General features: G+C 30.1%; 2 protein-coding genes and 3 non-coding genes across 5 annotated transcripts in view; 4 read left to right on the forward strand and 1 right to left on the reverse strand.

Moving 5' to 3' along the window:
- Positions 1-567: 567 nt before the first annotated feature.
- On the reverse strand, positions 568-6,292 carry LOC130676376 (uncharacterized). Its single transcript, XM_057482529.1, has 5 exons — positions 6,118-6,292; positions 5,351-5,420; positions 4,987-5,297; positions 4,772-4,908; positions 568-1,217 (listed from the first exon to the last, which is right to left on the reverse strand). Exons 1-5 carry the CDS (start codon positions 6,290-6,292, stop codon positions 861-863), a joined length of 1,050 nt encoding a protein of 349 aa, XP_057338512.1. The 3' UTR covers positions 568-860.
- A 4,652-nt stretch (positions 6,293-10,944) lies between these two features.
- Positions 10,945-13,898, forward strand: LOC130675442 (protein takeout-like). Its single transcript, XM_057481136.1, has 4 exons — positions 10,945-11,328; positions 12,622-12,714; positions 12,779-13,060; positions 13,147-13,898. Exons 1-4 carry the CDS (start codon positions 11,208-11,210, stop codon positions 13,449-13,451), a joined length of 801 nt encoding a protein of 266 aa, XP_057337119.1. The 5' UTR covers positions 10,945-11,207; the 3' UTR covers positions 13,452-13,898.
- Positions 13,899-21,339: 7,441 nt separating this feature from the next.
- LOC130676816 (small subunit ribosomal RNA) lies at positions 21,340-23,249 on the forward strand. The gene has a single exon (XR_008991499.1). It is a non-coding gene; the product is annotated as a small subunit ribosomal RNA (ribosomal RNA).
- Positions 23,250-23,670: 421 nt separating this feature from the next.
- LOC130676825 (5.8S ribosomal RNA) lies at positions 23,671-23,825 on the forward strand. The gene has a single exon (XR_008991508.1). It is a non-coding gene; the product is annotated as a 5.8S ribosomal RNA (ribosomal RNA).
- A 241-nt stretch (positions 23,826-24,066) lies between these two features.
- Positions 24,067-24,275, forward strand: part of LOC130676821 (large subunit ribosomal RNA) — a 3,927-nt gene continuing 3,718 nt past the window's right edge. Inside the window, exon 1 of the ribosomal RNA XR_008991504.1 lies at positions 24,067-24,275. This exon is cut by the window's right edge and continues 3,718 nt beyond it. This is a non-coding gene — a ribosomal RNA (large subunit ribosomal RNA).

The following is a 24,275-nucleotide window of genomic DNA, read 5'->3' on the forward strand; positions in this document are numbered from 1 at the left end:
AATTTCGTTTTAAATTAATTGTATTAAAATATTCAAAAGCTCATAGTTTGGTAGAAAATTGATGAAATGACATATTTTTTTTTTTAATTTTTTCGTTTTTGTATGTATTTTTCTAAAAAAAATAGTAAAAAATTATCCAAGTTTTCTTTCTATTTTTTATTTAACAATTTTGAAAAAAAATCAAATTTTATTGATGATTGTCACTTTTAATTTTTGTTTTCACTTTTTTTTTTCAAATTCTGATGTTCACTAAATACCGTAAAAAATTTTTGAAGTGGTATTATGAAAAATAACCATAGTTTAAAAAAAATTTTTTTTTCATTCGAAAAAAAAAAATATAAAGAAAAAAAACGCCACTCTAAAAATTTCAGAGAATTCGTAGAAAATGCTAAAGTTTGTTATAAAAAAAAAAATCAAAAATCAAAAATGACAATCATCCCAAAATTTTCGTTTTTTGTCGAAATTTAAAAAATAAACGTTAAAGATGAATCAGTAATTTTTTTTACTATTTTTTTCCAAGAACTACATCTTATAGCAAAATTTTTGAAAAAAAAAACGTCCCGATAAGTCAAATTTTGAAAAAGTTATAACTATTTGAAAATAAAAAGGCCGTTTTTTTGAAAAATTAATAACTTTTTTTTGGGTGGGTAAAAAAATTTGAAAAAATTACGAGAAACGTTTTTCATAGGGTAGAAAACGATGAAAAACTTTCAGCCAAATCGAAAGGGGTCGGGGTCAAAAGTGGTCGATTTGGCGTGGAATACCCCATTTATATCTATGAATCTATAATTTTAAGTTTACCCTTACTCACGTACGGTATTTTGGTCTCTAATATTCAAATATTCTTTAGTATATATTGCTTATAGTTCTAAAACAATATTTTCAGATTTTTTTACATTGCCATTAATTTTAACTGTTATTTTTGCGTTAACTTTTTTCGGATCATGACGCTTACAGTTTATTGGACATGCAGTATCACCAAAATTATTTTTTTCGTTAGTGAATTTTTCTTCTTCTGAGCCGCTAATTGGCTTAAAGTAATCGTTCAACTTTCTATAAATTACATCGTATATTCGAGCAACATCGAAATATGATTGTTGATAGATTTGCGCTTTTTTTTCTTCTTGAGGACTTATAAAAACATTCAAAGCTCCAATTTGTGTATATTTATTGGGATTATAGATACGTTGACATATTACTGGACTTTCTATTCGATGCTGTCAACATAAAAATTAAGTTACGATGAATAATAACAAACATTGTAGTAAGTACCCGGATCAAATTTTTTTTTCTTCATATTATCTGTATTAAAATTACGAGTTTAATACGTGTTCAGCAAACTGAAACAAAACAAATTCAGACGAATGCGATTGAGTGGATCGAAGATCACTAGTTTTTTCTTTAGGGCAAAAAACGTCTAGTTTCTGCCCGCTATAGTAAATTTTAACCAGCGAATTGCATAGTTCAATTTGTATAGATACTATTAGTTTTAAATTGTTTCGTTTTAGTTAGCTCCAGATATTTAAACTCTACGTTTACTTGCAAATAATTATGAAAAAAAATAGTGTGTGGCATAGAATAAATCATAATTCCAGACTGCGTGCAATGACTGCCTTCACTTTCAGTTCGAACAATCGATGTCGTTCGGGTTTGGAATCATCTAGTTTTATTCCTTATCACACAATTTACACGGAGAGAAAATTATAGTAACCATTCCTGGTAAGCTTATGAAATATCATCCAAATACCGTTAAAACAATTATTACGTAGAATTATAAATAGAATAACTCAATAAATATTTTTGCTCGTACGACCGTATACAGTTATATATAGTCAGATATGACTATGTATAGAATTACTTGAAAACTACATATGCCCATATATGGCTATATATGTTTTGTTCAAGTCATATATGGCTATATATAATTTCCGGGACGAGAAAAAGTAAATAGTGTACTCTGATATATAACTATATATGGGTGTATCGTTATATACATGACCCTACATAGCCATATGTGAAATCATTTGGAAATTATATATAGCCGTATGTGACAATATATGATCCATGTATGGCCATACATGACCATTTATGATTCGTTTTTACCGGGCATTTTAATAATAAAAACAGTTGCTATATAGGTTGTTTTAAACTACAGATCTTATAATCAGACAACGTATGAATTTTGAGCTAATAACACCGAACAGTGTAAAAGATAACACTCATACCATGTTTAAAGTACACCTCTTGATAAATCTCGCCGCCAATCCACACGGATGAAATCGTGTAAAGTCCCCGAGGACCATTTTCACACCCCAAATTTTTTACAGTGTATGCATATTATTCGATTTTTGCTTGATATAAACATATGAAGCCCCAATTATAGCCCAATTACCAAATAATTACCGTAATTCGTATGAGTCTAATTTCCATAAACGATATAGAAAAAATAGACCTTTTCCCATACGATAAGGAACTACCCAATAAAAAGATATGTCTGGATCTCGTTATATCTGTTTATATCCAAATACATCCAAATATTTGATCTTGCTAGATATGAGCATATATAATTATATCTGCTCAGATCTAATTATATATAAGTATATATAAAAATTGATATCCATGCAGATATGCTTATATCCAAGCATATACAAGTATATATAGTTATATCTGCTCAGACCCAACTGTATGTATGTGGGTATATAGATGCAAAAATAATTCATATCCAAGCAGATATACGTATATCCAAGAATTTATGACTATAGTCATAGATATATATATCCAAAAATGTGTGTCTATATGTGGTCATATATGGTCAGATCCAATAATATTTAAATACAGGTAAGGCTCCTGAATCGTCGAACTGTCGGGGTTCTACTGCGAATAAGACATTAAATACAGAGTTTTTTTGTCTAATCAGACACGATTATCTGAGTAATATACGAAAATTAAAAATTTTTATCCAAGCAGATATCAATATTTCCGAAAATAAATTATTACACATTGGTAGTATTATATCTGTTTACATTTAACTATATAGATTAAAGTGAATAAAATATATTTAGTCCCATGTAACAGAAGTTTACGAAAATATTCATAATTTTTTTGATTACATGTAATTAAATATAAACGTAAATAATTAAATATAAAAGTATCAATGTTTCTAAAGTATTCATCTATTTTTTTTTACTCAAATATCAATTGACTTTTGATATATGTTATACATAGGTTCATCAAAAGCATTAAGAGGTAATAGCAATAAGATCCAAGATGTGAGTAGATATTATTTTTAGAATGGTCTAAAGTATAATATATTTATTAGACTGGGCCAAAAAAATTGACTATTTTTTTATTTCTTAGCTATATCGAGAATATTATTCAGAATGACAAAAAAAAAAATTTTATGAAAGTTTGAGCTCTTAATATTAATTTTAAGAGGTCTATCATCGCTATTTTTAATTTTAATTCATAATTTCATATTTTACGTCAGAACTGCTAAAACATTGGAGTAAAAAAAATTCTTTCCTACTTATTTTTATGTAAAATTAATTTTCCTACAAAAAAGGTCTGATTGAAATTTTTCGTCAGACAAGTCGTTTCCGATTAATTAAGCTTAATAAATTGATATATTTTTTCAATTTAATATTTTTACTTTTGAATTTTGTAACTGACGAATCAATATATATCTAAATAAGACCATGACAGATTTTTGAAAGAAATTTAATGCTCTACAAAAAAGGTCTCTTAACATTTTTTGCTCAATTTACTCCTTCGAAAGTTATTCAAGGTTGAAGTTGAGTCAAAGTGATTTTAATAACCTGAATAACTTTCGAAGGAGTGAATTTAGCAAAAAATGTTAGGAGACTTTTTTTGTAAAGTATTAAATTTCTTTCAAAAATCTGTCATGGTCTTTTTTAGGAATTTATTGATTCGTCAGTTACAAAATTCAAAAGTAAAAATATTAAATCGATAAAATATATCAATTTATTAAGCTTAATTAATCGGAAACGACTTGTCTGACAAAAAATTTCAATCAGACCTTTTTTGTAGGGAAATTAATTTTACATAAAAATAAATAGGAATTAATTTTTTTTACTCTAATGTTTTAGCAGTTCTGACGTAAAATATGAAATTATGAATTAAAATTAAAAATAGTGATGATAGACCTCTTAAAATTAATATTAAGAGCTCAAACTTTCATAAAATTTTTTTTTTGTCATTCTGAATAATATTCTCGATATAGCTAAGAAATAAAAAAATAGTCAATTTTTTTTGCCCAGTCTAATAGATAGCATTTATACATGCATTCATTAGAATGTAGTGAAACTTCTTTAGATATATGTACTTAAATCTATGTAGATTTTTTTAAGGATCGACATTTACGCAGATCTGCTTGGATACACTTATATATTCGTGAATATAGTGAGATCTGTTTGGATCTCTTTCGATATTTTGAGATCTGTTTTGATCTCTTTTGATATTTTAAGATCTGTTTGGATATACTTAGATATAGTGAGATCTCTTTGGATATTGTCAGATCTGTTTGGATCCGCTTGGATCGCGCCAAAACTTGGGTCCAAGCATATCTAACTGTTTGGATCCAATCATATATGCTTGGATCTAAACATTTTTTATCGGGTACTCTCATGAAATTTTGGATTGGTTGCTTTAAATTTCTCTTCGTGTACACTGATACTAAATAAATCGGTTTATTTAACTCAAATGTTAATTTTTTCAGCGTAAAATTATTATTCTAACAATTAAATTATTTTACTTGAAACCTCCATGTGTGTCCTTGTGGGAGGACTGATTCAGTTCTCTGCTTTCTATCCACAAAGTATCCTTTTTCTGTTAAATATATCCATCCTGAATCGTGTATCATTTTGATATCATATGAACTAATAGTTGATACTAAAACATGATTTAGGAAATGATTCACAAGGTTAAAAATCTGCAAGTTTTTTTGTTATATAATCATTTTTTGTTTACCTGTCCGGTTGTTGACATGACTGTATAAATTTTTGAATACCGGTATAAAACAATTACTTTCGATTTTTGAACTATAGCTTTCTAACTCAATAACGTTAATTTTATCGTTTAATTCAAATTGTGTTTTTAATATAATTAAAGAAAAGAATTGTTGTTGAGTAGAATTATTGGTGTAACCATGATATGTTCCTTCTAGCGTATCCGCTACTTCCCTTGTTTGACAATTATTTGCTAGAGTATCGTTATTATCTTTTATTTCAAAATTTTGACAACCACCAATTATGATGAAAGTTTTATGGTAAGCTCGATATCTGGAAACAAATTAAGTTAGAGAAAGTTAAATTTAATAGTTCTAGAAACATACTGGCTGTTTTTTGGGAAGATCGATATGAACAGAACAGCTTTTGGATGTATCAAAGAGCCGTAATAAAAATCTGAAACAATAAATCGTTTTTGAAAATTTTGCTTTCATTACAATAGTATCTTGATTGACAAAAAATGAAACAAAAGAATTTCAGACATTGGTGAGGTTGATATCACCTCGGCTTCGCCTCGGGCATCATGACGCGCAGTGCAGGAATCTCCAACTTTCTGCCCTTGTAGAGTAATATACTATTTTTGTCCAATTACTATAAATCCGATATATTTGCGCATTTTAGCTCTACGCATGACACCTGGGGCAAAATGGACACCTACGGAGAAACGTAGGTTATCCAGATCCAAGAATAATAAACTAGAAACGGGTGAAAACTACATTTGCTTTCCATAAGAAAAAACCAACGATTATTTTTAAATCCGCTAAATCACATTGGTCCAGAATTAGCTTATTTCGACTTGCTTATTGTCGATATAAAATTTTAGATTGTGTGTCAAATATATTACATTCTTAAATAAAATTAGTGATCGGAAATTACTAATGAACAAATGACAAGTATCAGAGCAGAAATTAAGAGTGAACTGGCTTTCAGCGGGCAGAAACATCATCGGTTTTTTTCCAAGGGACGAAACGATTTTGTTTCTGACCACTGACTGAAGGCATTGGGTTGAAACTAGCTTGTTTTGACTGGCTATGTAAACACTGAAACTTTAAATTTTGATACTGATATAATGAAACTATAATTAATTACGTACTTTCCGGAGTTAATATTGCAGAATACTTTGATTTCCTTACTATCATCACAGTCCAAGGTAGATTTTCAGTGACAGCTTCATCAAGATCATAATGTGCGATAGATAAAATATGACTCTGACCTAATTTTAGCGTCACAGAAGCAATGAAAAACGTTGCTAAAATATTTACTTCCATTGTGCTACAATAAAATAGATTAAAAATTATTATAAGCTTTTCTAATGACGAAACCGAAAGGCAGATTATGGTACGGTCTATTCCACGAGTGAGCCAATTGAGTATGCTGTGACACAATTCAACTAAGCGCGAATTAGAATTCCAATAAAATTAGACCCGTTTTAATTTTAAAAATACTCAAAATAGTTGAATAAATTATTTGCATCGCATTCTTTAAAATTTAATAATGCAAGGCAGTTACAGTTTTTATAGTTACTGACAATCGAAGAATTATATAGGTAATTTAAAGACGAACTTACATTAATTGTAGCTTTTTCCACGTCGACTTTAATTATAGAATGCATTAAATAATAAAATAATAGACAAAAGAATTTTATCAACGTTCTGAAAGACTAACAATCAATTACAATAATTACTTTGATAACGTTTTTAGTGATATAGCCGTGACTTCATTTACGTACACTGCAACAAGAGCGGTGTTAAAAATGGACTCATTTTAACTCCGCCCGGTGTCAAAGTGATATTACACCGGTGTACGAGGCGTAATTCGTTGGTGTTAAACCGGTGTAAAAGCGGGGTAAACTGCGTCCGCTCAGAGTATTCACTTTGGAAAGCTGATAACCCATACAGGAAAATACGACGGGGCCAGATATGGACCACGCTTGGCGCAATGCTGTCGATCTCTGGCCCATGCTTGTAAGCCTGCTTTGGCCCAGCTTTGGCAAAAGTCTGGGATTATAACAGGGTGCCAGGCTTGGTTGTTACCAATGGCCCAGGCATCATTGCCAAGGCTGGCCCATGCGTGGTGGCCAGATCTGAGCCATGCTTGTTTGCCAGACCTGGCCCATGCTTGCTTGCCAGACTTGGCCCATGCATCGACAAAACAAATAAATTTAATTTTAAAAAAATTTTATTATTATTATCCTAATAGAGTTTGTGATCATTAACGTTTAAACTATTTAAGTGAGGTAAATGACGTGAAAAAACTTGGTGAAAATTCTGCTGGGCTCTGGGCGCGAACTGCCGTCCTTCTGATCGCTAGGTTTGAACGGTAGCTACTGGATGTAATGTTGAACCTACTAATGTTGAACCGAAACTTTTATATGTTGTACTTATTCATTTTACTACAACCACTTGGTTTTATGAAATATAAAGAGCAATTAAATAAATATTTTCGATTAAGAAAAAAAATAATAATTTCGTATTATTTTTATTATAATTACATAATTTTTAAAAATAAAATTTATTAAATTTAATTGATTATTTATCAAGAACCCAGTTGAATTGTCTTGCTCTACCACCAATATTAAAAATAACATTTATTGTAGAAATTCATGAGTTATTTCTTACTTAAATTAATTTTTATAACTAAAATTATAAAATTATGGTTGTTGATTGCAAATAACAACGATCTAAAAAATATTTCAATTATTAGTTGTAAATAATTTTAATCATAATATTATAATATTTATTAATTAAAACTTATTTTAATTCAAAAATAAATAATTATTAATTTAAAAAACCATAATAATGAATTAATTGAATAATTAATAAAAAATGTGGGTTAACTAATTCTGGCCCAAGGATGGGAAACTATAGGTTTAACCGAACTTGGATAATCCTACCTTGGCCCAAATCTGGCTTGCCATTGAATGATCAAGGCAGGGGAACCTAGTCTTGGCTTAAATTCGGGTAATCATTGGTTCGGCCAAGGCTAGGTTACCCAGTCCTGGCCCAAGTGTAGGTTGCCATTGAATGATCAAGGCAGGGGAGCCTAGTCTTGACCTAAGCTCAGGTAATGATTATCATTGGGTCGGCCGAGGTTAGGTTACGCAAACTTGGCCCAAGTTAGGGTGACTCTAGGCTTGGCCAAAGCTAGGTTATTCAGTCTTGGCCCAAGCCTGGGTAATCATTGGAATGGCCAAGACTAATTACCCAGTTATGGCCCGGGCATGGGACAGTATAGGTTTGCCAAGATGGGCTTCCCAATAATGTCCCAGACATGGCCCCGTCGTTCAACTCTGGGGCTTCCTGTATGGGAAAACGCAAAAAATATCTTCACACACACACATGCGAGTGCAAACACGCACACACACACACACACGCACACTGTTTAACTGTAGTGTATAACAGCGCTATGCTGCTACTCTAGTCGTCCTTACAAAGGGTGCCACTGGAAGTAATAACGGCCTCCCAGAGCCGGATCTTAGATCATCAGGGTCGGTGTAAAATAGATTTGTAAGAAAAGGAAGAGGAAGAATAATTTATAATTAATTAATTTATTTCACAATTAACAATTTTAACCTTTATTTATTTAACCTTGACAATATTTATTTAAACCTTTATTTTATAAACCTTATAACCTTATTACCTTATTAAACCTTATAAACTTAACGTCAAGTACCTTCGACAATCTTAACCAATAATTAATAAAGCCAACTACCTTTGGCTATAACACACACACACTCACCTAAGTCCCCTGGACTATAATACACATACACGACTTAACTAAACCTAAACTCACGCGGTCACCTTGACCCTCTATGTGATAAAACCTTATTTACGTATCCATAATTTTCATAATTACACTATCCACGCTCACACACTTTACAATATAAAATTCCATTACCTATTTTCTGACTAAAATTATTTCCCATATAATTAATTATCACACTTTAAAATCACTAATCAATTAACAACTATTTTCTTAATAAACGTTAACCTTTCTTTTATCAATTTCGTTAAGCTGGTTTTAGGATTTATTTTATTTTATCGCTTAACATTTTATTCACTGACTCTATATCCAATACTCAAAACTTGAACACGTTTTACTTCACGACACATTCAACGTTTATATTTTTATTAATTGATTTTTATTTAAATTTATTTAACTTAATTATAATTAATTTATCCTATTATTAATGACTAGATAATTCTGACTAGATTACAATTGCTTTTCCGGCGAATGCCTTACACAACCTGCCTGGAAAATTCCAGAAGAATTTTCCGGCGATGCTTCATACAACCTGCCTGGAAATAACAAAGCTAATTATGTTGAGACCGGTTTTCGATTGACTATTACACGAAAATAGACACGAGAATACTTCGTGGACACGACGTATAACTGCGTATTTAATTAATAAATATTCTGGGAATATTCTATAAAATACCTATTACGATTTACGTTGATTCTTACACCGTCAGTTATCCAGTATTAGTTGTCCTGGTCCCTGTAATTGTCCTAGTCCGTGTATTATCTCGTGGTTATTTGGTCCTCTCGGCTCAGTGCTTCCCGATTGTAACTTTGGGCGTCTAGATGATTTGCCCGATCCTACTGACTCTGTCCCTGGGAGCGTCTGTTCAGTCTGTTCGTTTCGGTCACTACTGTCTTTTTCGCTGCTGTTTTCTAGTTTTATTAATTCCGCTCGATTATTTTCGGCAATGATCGGAAAACTCCTCCCTTAATTAATTATGATTGGGCCTAGCGTGAGAGTATTTTCGATTAGCACGCCCGGCGACAAGTCGAAAAACTTAATTGAATGCTCGTTTGGGGTTGCCGGTAGGGTAGGTGACCATCAGTGATAATTCACGATTTTGGTCAATAAAATGACCCAATTTACCCCGTTACAAGTGATCGAATAAGTAAAAATATGCCGCAAAAACCGTGGCTCAGAAAATTATTTCGCTGGAAGATCTTTAAACTAGAGATTTCAAGCTTCAATTTGCTTTTTTTTTTTTTCGATACGATCATTTTTCACGAAAATACCGCTTTCCAAAAATCACTAAAAAATTTATAAAATTTTCTTGTTGATTTAATTTTTTGGATAAGTGTATATGATAAAAATATAAATTTCTTATATGATAGAAATATATATTTTATATGTGCTAAGCTCTCTAAACATTAATAAGTGAAAATAAGTGAATATTCACTAATTCCAAGTGCAAACCGATCCACTAATTTCAAAAAGTGGTTCGGTTGGCGCTCAGAATCAGTGAATATTCACTTATTTCACTTATTCATGTTTAAAGACAACGTATACGGACTCATATATGATAAATATTGTCCTCTTCAATATAAAAAAAAGTACATCAGAAAATTTAGTTAAATTGGCCACATATATTTTTTGATATTTATCATATATTTTGACCATATATATTATTTTCATACGGGTCAACCCTAGTCGATAAATAGAACTTCATTTAGACCTCTGTAGTACATAAACGGAAATAGGCGCAGTATAGAGGTTTAAATGACGTTCCGAAATACGTTTATTTGCAGCCGAAATTTCACGGTGAAATTGAGGATTGATTTTTTGATCCACGAATACACATTTGATTTGATCAATTGAAATGGCTTGTATTTTTATATCAATAATGTTTCTTCTTCAACCAACGCTCGTTTAAGACTCATTATAGCTAGGATACTCTTAAATTGAGTAGTAAATGATAATTTTATCAGACAATTCTTGTAACTGATGTCACAAAAAACTACTAAATAAAAAGTACAAAACAAAATAATGAGAACGAGAAAGAGAAGGCTTAATAGAACCCAGTTCAGGTATTTGTAAGGGAGTTGAAATTTAAAGAGTAGGGGATCTCGCATATAAGAGAATATGATGGAGAGTTGTCTTCAGTATATATTACAAAACAACAACGTTCTTCCTCTCACTTTTTATACTAACTTATGACTTATATTTATATATAAATAGATTCTCTTCTTATAACAATGTCTTAATCTGTATAATTAAAATTTATTTTACTTTAATTAATTCTGCTTTTATTGAATGCTACTAATATATTAGTGTAGAATATTGTTTTATTTCAATTGTAGATATATATTCAATATAAAAAAAAAATAATAATTTGTGTTTTATTATATTTTGTGATAATATAGAAATAAAAGTGAAAATTTACAATGAAGATAGTTTATATTATTCTTTCATTGGGATTCGTATGGGAATCTACGTGCCAAGATGCTAGAGTGGTGCAAGTACGTCAAACAAATCCAAGTGATAATGAACCAAATTTTGTCACACGTAAGTGTATTTTGTAATTTTTTATCATTTTTTTAAATTAATTAATTAACATTGCAAAAAAAAATCATTTTTACAAAAGACTATTCCTTAATTCAAAAATTTATTTTCTTGATTATTGAATAGATATATTGTTGATTCCAAAATTTGTCAATACTATCCAAAAGAAATTTCCGATCAAAATTATTCAATTTTTATTTTTATATTCTGTTTGAAAGATCAATTTCTTCTATATATAAAAATATTTTTTCCAATAACAAATAGTTATGAAAAAAAAAAATTATCCAAAATTTTTTTTGAATCAAAAAAAAATTTACTGTATAGTATTATTTTTTTTTGTAAGACATTTATAAAAAAAAATAATTACTATAATAGCAAATATTTTTTAATAATTTAAAACAAAAGTTTTTATTTTGAATAAATTTAAATTGACCTATTTGTAAATAATCATAAAGTGTTTTATAATAGTAATAAAACTATCTCGTTTAAATAATTGTATAATAGTTATGATTGACACGTAACATCGATTATTATTATATATATATATATATTGTATAAATTGACAATAGAGTTGTCGATGGTTTTGAAGTGATGAACCGGGGAACGCAATGAACAAGTTATAATGGCACGTGTGGTGCAACACCAATGCTCGGCGTGGCGAAGGTTATGTCAGAGTTTTACGTAATAATACCGACGGAACTCGTTGGAGAAAGTCGGTTGGACTTGAAGTTTCAGAAGTATTACCGTATAACTTGCAACTACCACAACAAACTCGTGGCTTCGCATTCCGAAGAGATTGAATAAAGAAAGTTTTATGACGATATTAAATATACTAATTTTTTTTTTATATATTTTTGAAATATATATCTATGGCTATTTAAAAAAAACCCCTGTTCAAATATTATTGTTACAGATCTTTAGACGATATAATATGAGATAATAATGATTATGTATTTATATTACTTTCATGGATAATTTGAAATAATTTTTTTAGCTAAAAGTTTATTACCAAATTGATTTATAATTCATTATTACGTTAGTGGGAATATAAAAAATTTTTGGTGATGATTGACTTAATAGAACCGGAAGTGAAAGCCATTGCGTAAATTCCGTATAAATGGGGAAACATAATGTTAGATTAAAGAAATCGGTCTAACGGAAGACTCATTAGTAATTCTCAGAATATGATGCTCATTGATTATTATTGTTGTTATTATTATTATTATTATTATTATTAGTATCATTAATTTTATTTATTAAATAATTATTTCAATATATTTATTTGTTTACTTTTAGCTGAATACATATTACCATGTAGTAGAAGTGATCCACAGATTGAAGCATGTATTCAAAAGGCATTTAATCACTTGAAACCATACTTGATCAAAGGTGAACTAAAGTAAAAAATAAATAAATTCAGTATTAATGTACATAAAGTTATATATAACTACAGGTATTCCGGAACTGGAATTACCGCCCATTGAACCTTTGGTAATTCCACAATTGGGTATGGAAAATGGACAAGGTGCTGTTAGAGTCAGAGCATTGTTTACAAATATAACAACTTTAGGATCAGGAAATTATACTGTTAGTAAAGTACGTGCTGATTTACGTACACTGAGAGTTGATTTACAGCTGAGTATACCGAAAATTGAGATTCAAGGACACTACGATGTAAATGGAAAAGTTCTTTTATTTCCAATTCAAAGTCACGGTGATTTCTGGGCTCTCTTTGGTAAGAATATTTTTTTTGTCAAAACTCATGGTATTGAATTGAATTGATTTAATTTAAATAATAATTTATGTTAATATGGGAATCAGGTGATGTTGAGGCAATCGCAAGAGTTCAAGGAGTTGAAGAATTGAGAGATGGAGTAAGATATATGAGAATAGCTCGTCTCTTAATTGATTTTAGTTTAGGTAGCGCACGTTTCCGTGTACATGATCGTCTTATGGGCAATAATGTTATTGGTCAAGCAATGAATCAATTCCTCAATCAGCATGCACGAGAAATAATTGAAGAAATGAGACCAGCAGCAAGTTCTAGTATTGCTGAACACTTTATGTCATTTCTTAATACTGCATTCACGAAAGTGCCACTTAAGGTTTGGCTTCACGATACGTAAATTTTGTTTAAAAATTTCTTTTTTTTTTTTTTTTTTTTTTTTTTTTCTATACTTTTTGTTTCTTATGATGTTATAAATTTTTTTTTCTTAATAATTCATGCCTATTATTCAAGATTGCGTGATGAGTGTGAGAAAGCATTTATTTCATTAAATGGTGATTAGAAATAAAAAAAAAAAAAGAAAACAAGTTATATTATATTTCATCACCTATGTACATTTGATTTATATTAATTTCTATCATCATTAATTCATTGGTCATTGCCAGCCATTATGTTTCTATTTTAATTGTTTATATATTATGTAATTAATTAACTACATGTAAAAAAAACTATGTTTCGTGTATAAATAATAAATTTTATGTATAAAAAATTAAATAATCATTAATTATAAATGCTGTAAAAGTGTTAAGTATATCTTAGTATTTTCTTTTGTTTGAGAGTTAGTAAACCGACTAAAAAAAAAAGATTACTTTATTGCGTATTTGATGTAATTATTATTTTATAAATATAAGTATAATAAAAGTATGACTATATTTTTATTTAATATCAATTGTACACAATAAACATGCTTATTGAACAGTACAAATAAATAATAATGATTAAGAAAATATTTTCTAGTTATTTATTTGCATAATACGAAGCTCATAAAAAAAATAAATAAATTTTTCGCATTATGAAATCGCGCTCAATTGGTATCATTGTTTGTTGGAGTATTTTATAACCGCAAACTAGTGAAAGTTTTGTACCATAAATAATCTTTGTTACATTAATAAGTAGCTACTCATTAAAATCTTATCAACTATATCTATATTATAAAGTTACTCTTTACTTTTAATTTTCTACGATAAAAATTTTGAATTTCTTCAAAAAGAAAAGTTATTGGTCTCAGTTCGATTTTAGGAATCAGAGTTCAATATAACTATTTTGATTATTGATACCGAGGAGGTTTCAAGGCAGCATCCGAATACGTATAATATACGAAGGTGGCCCAAAAAAAAACTGGCCATTTTTTTTCCGAGTCTCATATATTATGAAGATTTGTTGGTTGATTGTTTCGGGAACCCTTTTCATAAATCAGCTCCATAAAAAATTTTTAAAGAGTCGCTCGCGAATTTAAAAACTTCCCAAAATGATTGAAATACGGATTTTGATATTACTAAATTTTTTCTTTTTCGTTGCAACAGCACGGAAAAAAAATAATCGGTAACTGCAACCGATTATTTCGGTAACTGCTACCGATTATTTCGGTTCTACTGACAAATTTCAGTGCACAAAAAAAACTATTTTTAAGGGATATTACACGGGATATATGTACAAGTGTAGTGTGCGCGTGTGTCCGTGCGTGTGTGTTCGAGTGCACGAGTGTGTCACGTGCGTGTGCCCGTGTGTGAATGTGTGCGAGTCTGTGCGAGTGCGTGTGTGTGTGTGTGCGCGCCTGTGCGAGTGCGAGTAGCCACGCGTGCACGAGTGCGCGTGTGTGTTCCCTTGTGCATACGCGTAAACATGTATGTGCGTGTGTGTGTGTGTTTGTGTGTGTGTGTGTGTGTGTGTGTGTGTGTGTGTGTGTGTGTGTGTGTGGCTTATCCCAAAAAAATCGATAATAGCTACCGATTATTTTTATCCGTGAGTAGTTTATAACTGTAAAATTTACTGATCGAGTGAGCGAAGCTCAATCGAAATTGTTTTGACAGTTTTGTTCGAAGAGATCACTGCGTAGTACCGTTTATCTGTACACTTCTCACCACCTAGTTTAAATATAAGAAAATAAATAATAGCAGCGGCTTGTTCATTCCTCATAGAGTTTAGCGTTAATTTGTCAAAAAAATCACGGGGTGGAGAAGATATTTAGAATAAAAACATCGTATGGGCGCGAGTAATCTCTTTAAACGAAAATATCAACATATACAAACAATTCTGGCATGGGTACTCCTTTATTATTCGACAGAGTGATAAGTGCCTTTTGTGGTGGTCATATAGTATACACTTAATTACATTAATACATTAATAATTCCTTGCATAATTTATCTCGATATTAAAAAACAAAAAGTAAGTTATTAAATTAAAATAGTAACTGATACTATATTAACATGTACCCTGATTAAACAACTGATTTCAATCGAATTAAACAGAATCGGATTTTTAACTTTACATAATTCAGATAAATTTTGTTAATTCGTTACCTAGCTTTAAAATTAATTCTGTCTAATTCGGCAGAAAAATCAGAATTTATCAAAATTAAATGAGCCTGAAGTTAGCAGACAAACGAAAAATAAAATAATTGATAGCGGATATCTTTTGAACAATTTGAATTATATACAATTAAATAAATGGAATAGAATTCAATTGAAATAAACTAGATACGCTAGCAATTTTTTTTTTTTTTAGCTCACTGTTTTGGATTTATTCAAAAACAAAATTTTTAGCAAGCTAACCTGACATTTCAAATGATCGGAATAACTTCATATTGTATTACTTTCTTGATGGCACTATTATCTAAGGGCGCCTTGGTTTTTTTTTTTGAAAATCGAAAAAAAACTTTAGCACGTCATAATTTTTGAACAAATCGTTGAAACGAAAAAAAAAAAAAACTCACCTCTTCGTTTTTTTATTATCTAGAGGTGCAATTTTTTTATTTTCGAAAATTGCTGTCATATTTTGAAAAAATGATAAAAACAATTTTTTCGAATTTTTTAACTAAGCATATGAGTGAGAAAAATTATTTTAAAGATAGAACTGAACATGCCGTCTTTTTCTCTTTCCAAAAGCTACGTATGCATGATTTCATTTTTTTTCTATTTTAATTTAAATGGTCAATATGTTCAGTCAATCAAAATTTTAAGTTTTTTTAATTTTATACCTCGTTAATGGCGTTTTACCAAAATAAGCCTAAGATACATTTTTGTAGGGAATTTTATGTTCTACAAAAAAGGTCTCTTATGATTTTTTGATAAATCAATCTGTTCAAAATTTATGGACGCTTAAAGTCAAATTTATAGTAAATTTCGATGAGTGTGAATGTCGCCGACAATTAACAATTTTAAAATTTAGGAATAAATAAATAAAATGTAAGTACAATAAAAATTAAAAAATATGTGTGTAAATAATCGAAATATTAGTACCCGCATTATTTTTAATTTCATTGTTTTAATTTATTTATTTATTTACCTAAGAGATCGATTGAAGTCGAGCAAAACGCTATTTTTTTTAAGAGCTTGACAATAAAATGGAAATAAATTAACCGTTATGTAGAATTTAAAAAAAAATTTTAAAGGTTTATTTGTAGAGAATAAACCGTCTACAAAAAATTCCATGGCATTTGATGATAAGTTCGGTAGTTTCACTGGAAAAGTAAAAAGATCTCGAAATTTACTATAAATTTGACTTTAAGCTTCCATAAATTTTGAACAGATTGATTTATCAAAAAATCATAAGAGACCTTTTTTGTAGAACATAAAATTCCCTACAAAAATGTATCTTAGGCTTATTTTGGTAAAACGCCATTAACGAGGTATAAAATTAAAAAAACTTAAAATTTTGATTGACTGAACATATTGACCATTTAAATTAAAATAGAAAAAAAATGAAATCATGCATACGTAGCTTTTGGAAAGAGAAAAAGACGGCATGTTCAGTTCTACTTTTAAAATAATTTTTCTTACTCATATGCTTAGTTAAAAAATTCGAAAAAATTGTTTTTATCATTTTTTCAAAATATGACAGCAATTTTCGAAAATAAAAAAATTGCACCTCTAGATAATAAAAAAACGAAGAGGTGAGTTTTTTTTTTTTTCGTTTCAACGATTTGTTCAAAAATTATGACGTGTTAAAGTTTTTTTTCGATTTTCAAAAAAAAAAACCAAGGCGCCCTTAGATAATAGTGCCATCAAGAAAGTAATACAATATGAAGTTATTCCGATCATTTGAAATGTCAGGTTAGCTTGCTAAAAATTTTGTTTTTGAATAAATCCAAAACAGTGAGCTAAAAAAAAAAAAAATTGCTAGCGTATCTAGTTTATTTCAATAGAATTCTATTCCATTCCTTTCATTGTATATAATTCAAATTGTTCAAAAGATATCCGCTGTCAATTATTTTATTTTTCGTTTGTCTGCTAACTTCAGGCTCATAAAATTGAAACGAATTTAAAAAATTTTATTCGGTTTAATTCGAAAATAATTCTCAAATTTCTGGTTCTGACTCCGGATTGAACCGAATTGAAACTAATCCAAAATTTTTAAATCGGTTTTATTCTGTTCCATTACGAAATAATTTTTGTTTTTCTGAATATCGTTTTAAATTAATCTGTGTTGGCATTTTTTTAAAATTAATTTACTTGTCTTTATTTTGGAAATAATCCACGAATTTCTGATTCAGATTTTGAATGTTACTGAATTTAAGAGAAAAAAAAGTTTAACTTGAAGAAATGAAATCCTTGGCAGAAGATATTATTTTGCTTATAATAAGAAGCTGATTGTTAATGCCAAAAAAATCACTATCTTTGAATAAGTGATATATTTCTTAACTTGAGCAGAAAAGTTTTTCTGGTTGGAGATTGTCATTTCACTGAGTCTAGAAAGAAAATTCTTAATTTAGAATAACCAAATTTTTGAATTAGAACTTGAAAATCTTGAATCAAGAAAAGTTTCTTAGGACAAAAAGTTTTAATTTCAGCTGAAGAATACCTCAGTCTTAACTCAAGAAATACCTTACTTGACGGAAGATTGTTAGTTTTATTAGAATAAGAAAACCTTTCGTGAGACAAGATATTTTAAGCCTTAAATATTTTGAAAAAATCTGGGCTTCGGTTGGGCCCGCAGGCCAGCCCCAAAATTTCTCGCTGTTTTCGAGCTCATTGACTAAATTTTAGTCTCTAATTTAAATTCAACGTACTTTCATGGTGTTTTTGAGGTTTTTCTATTCAAAAAGAATAAGAAATCTGATAACTTGTTTCAATTCTCTAAGTTGCATTTTAAGTTATTGGGGAGATATTTTGGACATTTTCTGGGAAATGAAATGTTCTAGGCAAAGAGCAAATAGAAATTTCGTTAAAAATTGGATTCTCTACACAAAAAGTCTCATAAGTCAAGCTACTATAGTTTTACGTTTACGAGATATACAAATTTTATTGATTTTATAAATAAAAAATTTTTCAGAAATATATCAAGTTTGATTTTTTTTTGTTATTATAAATGAATTCAAGCTAATGGAAAATAGTATTTAAGATAAAATGAAAGATATTCAATACGTTTCTGAAAAAGTTTTTTATAAATGTTCTATTTAAGAAATCAATAAAATTTTTATATTTTGTGAACGTAAAACTTTAAAAACTTGACCATTAAGTCTTTTTTTTCTTTTTTTTTTTGTAAAGAATTCAATTTTCAACAAAATACCTTAGAAAATGCCTTAATTAGTGGCCCGATAACTTAAAATTGAGCTGGACGTTGGAGAATTGAAAAATAATCGTCACTTTTCCTATGCTTATTAAATGAAATATTTTAGAAAGTACTAAGAAATAAAATCAAAGGCTGAAAGTTGGAAAGAATTTTTAATTTATTAACGTATACAAAAATAATTTGCTTAATGAGTAAAAAAAAAATTTGTACCGGTAATAAATCATCCTTATACACATATATACATAAATGTTTTTGTTCTGAATAATGTAGAAATTATAAAATTAAGTTGAATATTTATTTAAAACTGAGCTTATACTTCAATCAATAGGTCTCCTTGCTAATAAAATTTTCAATTATCTCACTAATAAGTTTAAAGTAGAATATTACCGACAAAACAAAAGATATGTGATAGTTAGTAACCTAAAATATGCTGAACTATAGCAACGAATTATTTTTAAAATCATGTATTATTTTATTAAATGTAAGCTTTAAACGATGTATAATGAAACTAATAAATTAAAGTTATGACTACTTAATTTATTTGAATTAATAAATAAATAAAATAAAATAAGAACTCGTCGAAGCATGGAAATGATATTTGTCAGGCTAGAAATAACATATTTAACTCAGGTAACGCTTGGCTCACGTTAATTCAGTACACCTTGATCAACATAACTTAGATATTTACGATTTATAAATACGAAATTTTTTTGATTTTCATAATCTATTTTTAAGTTTACTATTAAAAATTACTGAGTGAAAATTAAGTTTTTATAATTATTTATGATTCATTATAATAATATAAATTGTTCGTATACTTATTCTATTGTGGTTAGAAAACAAATTAATTAAATTATCAAGCCATTGTATATGTAGAAATATCAATTAAATAATTTTTTTGTCTAAATACATTTATCCAAATAATTAATATAAACGTTTTTTTATTGTTTTGCAAAAAAAAATTGGATAGAGCCACTATTAAAAAAAAAAAAAAAAAAAAAAAAAAAAAAAAAAAAAAAAAAAAAAAAAAAAAGTCGTTCTATCTAACTGAAAATTTTATAACAATGAAACGAATGATTATTTTAAAGATTAAGGCAACAGAAATATAAGCTAATAAACAAAAAATGATATTAAAATAAATCTAATGATGTTTTTTTCTATGGATACATATGATTTACTCAAAACCGATTAATTTTAATTTTAAACTAGTTTAGAATTTCAATTCATAAAAAAGACTGAATAAAAGAATTTCAAGTCATTTTATGTTTTTAGTTAATATATCGTTAAATAAAAGAATAAATAAATAAATAAAAAAACATTAAAAGATTGAAACGAAGTGATGAAAAAAAATTCAATTAACGCTATGATCGTTGTGAAAAAAAAAAAAATCAACAGTTGGTTTATAATAAACACACTATATATTTTAATACGATTCTATTAAAATCTTTTATTAATTAAAGTAATGTTTAGCATAAGTAAAATTATTTACTTATTATAATTACATATATAAATAAAAAATTAATATAAAAGTTGAAAATTACTTATTAGAAAGTTGTATAATTTTTAATCTGTTTTCGGAAATTTAGCTGTAAAAACTAAAAAATAATTTAATATAATCTACTATAGTTTAATAATTTTTGATAATATATGAGTACATACTGTAAGTATAAAAAAATTTTAAATAAACGTTATTTTTATTTTTTTTTATTTTTAAGTAAATATAGTAAAAATAATTATATATTAATGAAGCACATAAAATATAATACATATACATACTTTTTTATTATAAATGTCAAATAATTAAAACAAAGAAATTATTTATTTCCTTAATTTAAAAACAAAAATTAATAATAAACTGCTAGTGATATAAATAGAAAAAATTATTTTTCAAGTATTAACAGGTAATTTAGATGCAGGGAGACATCGTAGTATCCGCCGTGACTGAGGCAGCCGTTGGTTAGTTGAAAAACCCGATAGTTTTTCACGCCGGCTCGTACTAGTATGAAAGAGTAGTCAGTTGAAGCGGCTCGAGTAAGAGCTGACAGATACTGACTACGGCAAGTTGTCTATACTATTAACGTAACACTACCACGGGTCGATGTCTATGACTGAATGACTCTTTATGTGGTAAATCGCTACGGCGTTTATATAATATTATGTATAACTTTAAAGAAGTATACAAATATGAAACTGAGTATTGACTTACTTGTTTCCGAGCAAGAATAAAATATCACGTGTACGTGTATAAAAACCAAGTCGCTTTGATAAAAATATCTAGCGAGAGTAATATTTACAAAAATGAGAGGATGGTTGAAAATCAAAGTTATTATTCAATTTTGTGAATAAATAATGTAGATTCAAAGTGTTGTGAAAAGCAAATGCTTACAAACAGCACCGCTTTAACAACTGATATTCTTTTTTAAAGACTATCATGTATGTGTAAAGTGAAAGAGGAGTAATTCTAGTGTTTTTTATTAAATATAAAACATAAACGAAGCTCCCTGGTTGATCCTGCCAGTAGTCATATGCTTGTCTCAAAGATTAAGCCATGCATGTCTCAGTACATGCCGTATTAAGGTGAAACCGCGAATGGCTCATTAAATCAGTTATGGTTCCTTAGATCGTACCCACATTTACTTGGATAACTGTGGTAATTCTAGAGCTAATACATGCAAACCAGAGTTCCGACCAGAGATGGAAGGAACGCTTTTATTAGATCAAAACCAATCGGTGGCTTGTCCATCGTTACTTTTGGTGACTCTGAATAACTTTCTGCTGATCGTATGGTCTAGTACCGACGACGAATCTTTCAAATGTCTGCCTTATCAACTGTCGATGGTAGGTTCTGCGCCTACCATGGTTGTAACGGGTAACGGGGAATCAGGGTTCGATTCCGGAGAGGGAGCCTGAGAAACGGCTACCACATCCAAGGAAGGCAGCAGGCGCGCAAATTACCCACTCCCGGCACGGGGAGGTAGTGACGAAAAATAACGATACGGGACTCATCCGAGGCCCCGTAATCGGAATGAATACACTTTAAATCCTTTAATGAGGATCCATTGGAGGGCAAGTCTGGTGCCAGCAGCCGCGGTAATTCCAGCTCCAATAGCGTATATTAAAGTTGTTGCGGTTAAAAAGCTCGTAGTTGAATCTGTGTTTCATACTGTTGGTTCATCGCTCGCGGTGTTAACTGACATGTTATGGAACGTCCTACCGGTGGATTTAGCTACGGTCAAACTTGGCGGTCCAATTTAATCCTATCGCGGTGCTCTTAATTGAGTGTCGAGGTAGGCCGGTACGTTTACTTTGAACAAATTAGAGTGCTTAAAGCAGGCTTATTTCGCCTGAATACTGTGTGCATGGAATAATAGAATAGGACCTCGGTTCTATTTTGTTGGTTTTCGGAATACCGAGGTAATGATTAATAGGGACAGATGGGGGCATTCGTATTGCGACGTTAGAGGTGAAATTCTTGGATCGTCGCAAGACGAACAGAAGCGAAAGCATTTGCCAAAAATGTTTTCATTAATCAAGAACGAAAGTTAGAGGTTCGAAGGCGATCAGATACCGCCCTAGTTCTAACCATAAACGATGCCAGCTAGCGATCCGCCGATGTTCCTCCGATGACTCGGCGGGCAGCTTCCGGGAAACCAAAGCTTTTGGGTTCCGGGGGAAGTATGGTTGCAAAGCTGAAACTTAAAGGAATTGACGGAAGGGCACCACCAGGAGTGGAGCCTGCGGCTTAATTTGACTCAACACGGGAAACCTCACCAGGCCCGGACACCGGAAGGATTGACAGATTGATAGCTCTTTCTTGATTCGGTGGGTGGTGGTGCATGGCCGTTCTTAGTTGGTGGAGCGATTTGTCTGGTTAATTCCGATAACGAACGAGACTCTAGCCTGCTAAATAGGCGTTTTTGGTATCTTGAAAGATTTACTTGATTTTCGGATCAAGTGATTTTTACTACCAACGTAAATAAATATCTTCTTAGAGGGACAGGCGGCTTCTAGCCGCACGAGATTGAGCAATAACAGGTCTGTGATGCCCTTAGATGTTCTGGGCCGCACGCGCGCTACACTGAAAGAATCAACGTGTCTTCCCTGGCCGAAAGGCCCGGGTAACCCGCTGAACCTCTTTCGTGCTAGGGATTGGGGCTTGCAATTATTCCCCATGAACGAGGAATTCCCAGTAAGCACGAGTCATAAGCTCGTGTTGATTACGTCCCTGCCCTTTGTACACACCGCCCGTCGCTACTACCGATTGAATGATTTAGTGAGGTCTTCGGACTGATGCGCGGCAATGTTTCGGCATTGCCGATGTTGTTGGAAAGATGACCAAACTTGATTATTTAGAGGAAGTAAAAGTCGTAACAAGGTTTCCGTAGGTGAACCTGCGGAAGGATCATTAACGTATAATATACAATACAAATTTTGTACTTGTAATATATATACACATATAAATATTACTTTCAAAAGTGTTAACGCACGCAATTTAAAAAGTAAATCGAATGAATACTTATAAAAAAAAAAAGTATCTTAAGAGACTTTGTGCTTGATAATAATAAGCAAACTGTCATGGTAACCTATACTAGTCTATATACTCTTAATGTTTCGTGCATATTGTGTATAGATGAGGTTTTTAAATGAACACTCGCCATGACTGAATTATATTTACAAAGTTTCATTGCCATATACATCTGATGTATAGATGGCAATTTTACACTAGAATAGGATAATATGTTTCTAATGTAAAAGACATTTTGTCAAAGTATCAAAATTTCGTTAACAAGCAATAAAAAGAAAATATAAAAATTTTCTAAAAAGATGATTATCCTGAACGGTGGATCACTTGGCTCGTAAATCGATGAAGAACGCAGCTAATTGCGCGTCAACTTGTGAACTGCAAAACACATGAACATCGACACTTCGAACGCACATTGCGGTCCACGGATCCTATTCCCGGACCACACTTGGCTGAGGGTCGTTTATTATATAAAAACTGCTTACAATTATTTGTACTAGCGATTAAAAATAGACATGAATGCTCATCATCAGTATTTGATTATAAACAAGATGATGTCATTTTAAATTATTATTGTTGCTTGAGTCAGTGAAATGCTATTATAATAAAGTACAACTGATTATCGAGTTTACGAATTATATTTTTCAATAGACCGACAACAGTTGTTACTTCTTTATTTCATTGATTCTTAAATTCAATTCGACGACCTCAGATTAAGTGAGACTACCCGCTGAATTTAAGCATATTAATAAGCGGAGGAAAAGAAACTAACAAGGATTTCCTTAGTAACGGCGAGTGAACAGGAATTAGCCCAGCACTAAATCCTATGGTTATGCCATTGGGAGATGTAGTGTTTAGGAGGAATCATTTAACCTGAGATACATTATCATGTCCAAGTCCATCTTGAATGGG

Source organism: Microplitis mediator, chromosome 10 (assembly GCF_029852145.1).
Source record: "Microplitis mediator isolate UGA2020A chromosome 10, iyMicMedi2.1, whole genome shotgun sequence".
NCBI lineage: Eukaryota > Metazoa > Arthropoda > Insecta > Hymenoptera > Braconidae > Microplitis > Microplitis mediator.

Excerpts from the sequence above, each read along its gene's own strand:
- LOC130676376 (XM_057482529.1), bottom strand. The coding sequence starts at position 6,292 with ATGGAAGTAAATATTTTAGCAACGTTTTTCATTGCTTCTGTGACGCTA. Across the intron at positions 5,298-5,350 it reads ATCTTCCCAAAAAACAGCCA|ATATCGAGCTTACCATAAAA; the intron begins GTATGTTTCTAG and ends ATTTGTTTCCAG. Across the intron at positions 4,909-4,986 it reads TCATGTCAACAACCGGACAG|TATCAACTATTAGTTCATAT; the intron begins GTAAACAAAAAA and ends ATCATGTTTTAG.
- LOC130675442 (XM_057481136.1), top strand. The coding sequence starts at position 11,208 with ATGAAGATAGTTTATATTATTCTTTCATTGGGATTCGTATGGGAATCT. Across the intron at positions 12,715-12,778 it reads GAAACCATACTTGATCAAAG|GTATTCCGGAACTGGAATTA; the intron begins GTGAACTAAAGT and ends ATATAACTACAG. Across the intron at positions 13,061-13,146 it reads TGATTTCTGGGCTCTCTTTG|GTGATGTTGAGGCAATCGCA; the intron begins GTAAGAATATTT and ends TATGGGAATCAG.